The 3,198-nt window shown below is 44.0% G+C and overlaps 1 protein-coding gene across 1 annotated transcript; it reads right to left on the bottom strand.

The window, feature by feature from the left end:
* Positions 1-709: 709 nt before the first annotated feature.
* On the bottom strand, positions 710-2,209 carry LOC106817776. The gene is made up of 2 exons (XM_014822476.1): positions 2,054-2,209; positions 710-916 (listed from the first exon to the last, which is right to left on the bottom strand). Exons 1-2 carry the CDS (start codon positions 2,207-2,209, stop codon positions 710-712), a joined length of 363 nt encoding a protein of 120 aa, XP_014677962.1.
* Positions 2,210-3,198: the final 989 nt, after the last annotated feature.

The raw sequence follows: 3,198 nt of genomic DNA, 5'->3' as shown, positions 1-3,198 counted from the left end.
GTTCGGGTGAAGGTCAAGCGACTTTGCGACTTCATCCATGATGTACTCCTTCGTCTCAAGGTTGCCCTTGAAGGTCAGCTTAAGGTTCTCGGCGGAGAAGTAGCGTGGCGGGTCGAACACGGCGTACTCCGCGTCCTGGGCAACGATGCCGAACACCCGGTTCTCCCGGCAGAACGCTATCACCTTGTTTAAAGCCACAATTTTGAGAATTATCAAGTGTTTTCCCCACTTCTGTGATACATTGTCCATAGACTTACACGTCTCTCGCACAATCTCGTTTGCACAAACAAATTACAAAGTCTCACGCGGCAGAAAGCTATCACCTTGTTTAACCACACATTTATAAAAAAAAACTGTTAAAAACTACAATTTTAACAACATATAGCAGATAGGAGAACAATGAAGCTATTAATTATGATGTATTCTGAAGGAATATATGTATATGTATGTATGTACAGGGTGCAAAATTAACGGAAGTCCGGAGTCAAATACTCCACGATTTACTGTCAGACTCCCTGATTTGACATATGTAGGAGTCCGTGTGACTCCCTGAAAATTCTGCCACACAAACTAGTTCGTTCCGAAGCACAGCCTCGTGGAATTATCGTATTTTTTCAGCAAATGTCCAAAAAAAATTTGGCAGACATGCAACTGCATGAATCTTAGAAATAAGCACATGCGTTATTGTTAATATCTTTAATTTTAAACCTCAGACTGCAGACTCTGCGTCGCGCGTAGTCGAGCCGTTCTGATAGTACAACACGGACTGCTTCAGTTTCTCCGCCAGCTGCTCCTTGCCCCGAGTCGCGCTCTTGAACACGATCTCCGTTATGGCGTCCATGTTGTCGATGGACGGTAGCGCCCTCACGAAAGCGACGGCGGCGCGGATCAGCTTGTCCGGCTCCGTCTGCTGGCCCTGTCGTGCGCGCCGAGAAACAAGAGACCACGATCGATACGCGAATTACACTACATAAATTTTAATAATAAATAATTTTTATTTATTAAATTTTATTCCTAATTTACATCAACATTATTTACTAATTTTCACGCGTCGAAAAACAATTTATTACGCTGGCAAAACAGACTGCGTCAGAATCAATCTGCGAGGAATAACACTATTACATTACTTTTGAACTTGTTTAAATTTTAATATTTATTTTATTTATTTAATCTACTCATTTAAGTTTTATATTATTTTTTTAGATTTTATTGTAATTACGTCAAAGTGTTATTTACTAATTACAAAAACGAAAAACCATGGGCGAGCGCGTCCAGAGTAATTGCCTTACATTAAAACACTATTTACTAGGGTAAATGTAAGCTTAATTTAATTAACAGGACGACCTATATAGGCTCTTAATAATTATCGTGCGCAACGCGTTTGGAATGGACACCGTTACCCGGCAACAACTCATCTCACTAGCCACGCCTTAATTCACTCGCCAAAACAGGGAGCCCGAAATAAAAACCAATTAATTATTATAGATTGAAAACAAAAATTTATTGAGTTAGTAATGTTGACGACCTTCATTTCCCATTCGACAGTTGAATTACTATGGTGCAGTGCAAAACCAAACCATATAACAAGGTGAAATTCACACTAAGGTTAATAGGAAAATGGTACATGTAAAAAGGTCACTCTGTTGTTGCGTTGCATATAGGATTTAGATGATATTTTCCCCTCATTGATAGGGACCCAGTACTAGCAAACTCGCTGTATGCTATAGATACTGGAAGCCTTATCATGCTACCACAGACCGCAGATAACACATATCTGGTTTCAGACCTTCTACATACACAGGACTTAGTCTGACCTTTGCTCGGTTAGAACCCCAGCAGTGCATAGACAATGGGTCTATGAGTAAAGTGTAATTTTGTTTCTGACCAGGTTTTGGTCGTGTGCGCGTGCGTGTGTGAAGTCAGGTACTATCTAGCGGAGTCAGATATTTCACGAGAACGTTTGAGTTCTTCCCGACACCCAAGTTGCTTTCGTCATTCTTCACCACGACACACATGATAACGCAGTAAAACAATGCCGCGTCAACTTGCTCACCTTTTGACCTTCATCCTGGCTCAGCAGCACCTTGTGAAACTCTGTTAAGTCCGGCTCGTGCAGAATGTGGTTGCCTGGCGACACAAAACAAACACGTTTTATTGTTAAACGATTCTGCTCTGAATTTTTTTCCGAAACAGTGCTCCCACACGTCATCCAACACCGCCGCCATGGTTTAAGCAAAACACTAGTGGGAGGGTATAAGGCATACAGTATGTGGACCTCCGTACAGCAACCTTCCTCTCCCTCACCCCGCCCTGAGAAGGATATCAGTTTCTTTTCGTAGAAGGAAGTGCAACTGGCACAAAGAACGAGTACAACTGAGGGAGGGGGAGCAGTATTAGTCTCAAGTTCTCAACGTTAGTCTTAATATCAACTTTCGTCTCATAGACAATGACAGAAACTCAGGTAAAATCAAGTTTCTTGTATGCTGTGTACAGAGGTCCGGTCTACAAGAAAAAGTTAACGTTAAGATTAAACGTTTAGACAAATTTAGTTTCTGACGACGAGGGCCCCCCGGGTTTTGGTCGTGTGCGCGTGCGTGTGTGAAGTCAGGTACTATCTAGCGGAGTCAGATATTTCACGAGAACGTTTGAGTTCTTCCCGACACCCAAGTTGCTTTCGTCATTCTTCACCACGACACACGACCGCCGCCGCCGTGACGACGACTCGATACGCCGTGTGCGACGGTAAATCTATTATAACCGCGGGGAGCAGTTGCAGCAGGAAATGTAGACGGATTAACCGCACGCCGTAGCGATCTATCCGGTATTTTCGTCATTACAAAAAGAGAAGCCGCACCCATTCGATTCTGCATCAGAGGGTGTCTTTAATCACAGAAGCTTAGAATTACGTTATGTTTACGCTGAAGTAAGGTTTACGAAAATGCATGTATTGTTACTAATTCGCTCTTGTCATCGTCCTGCTGCATGCTCTTTGTCATCATCTGCAGCTGCGCGCGCACGCTCTCTCGTCATCGTCTGCACGTCCGCGCCGCACGCTCTCTTTCATCGTCTGAACCTCCACGCCGCACGCTCTCTTGTCATGTCTTCCCCGCCGCGCTACGCTCTCGTTGTCATCGTCTGCGCCTCCGCGCCGCACGCTCTCTTGTCCACGACGCCGGCGGCAGACATGTTGTCATCATC

The sequence above is a fragment of the Priapulus caudatus genome, unplaced genomic scaffold (assembly GCF_000485595.1).
Source record: "Priapulus caudatus unplaced genomic scaffold, Priapulus_caudatus-5.0.1 Scaffold1861, whole genome shotgun sequence".
Classification (NCBI taxonomy): domain Eukaryota; kingdom Metazoa; phylum Priapulida; class Priapulimorpha; order Priapulimorphida; family Priapulidae; genus Priapulus; species Priapulus caudatus.
Note: the sequence above shows the minus strand (reverse complement) of the source record. Positions and strands in the feature narration are given on the sequence as shown.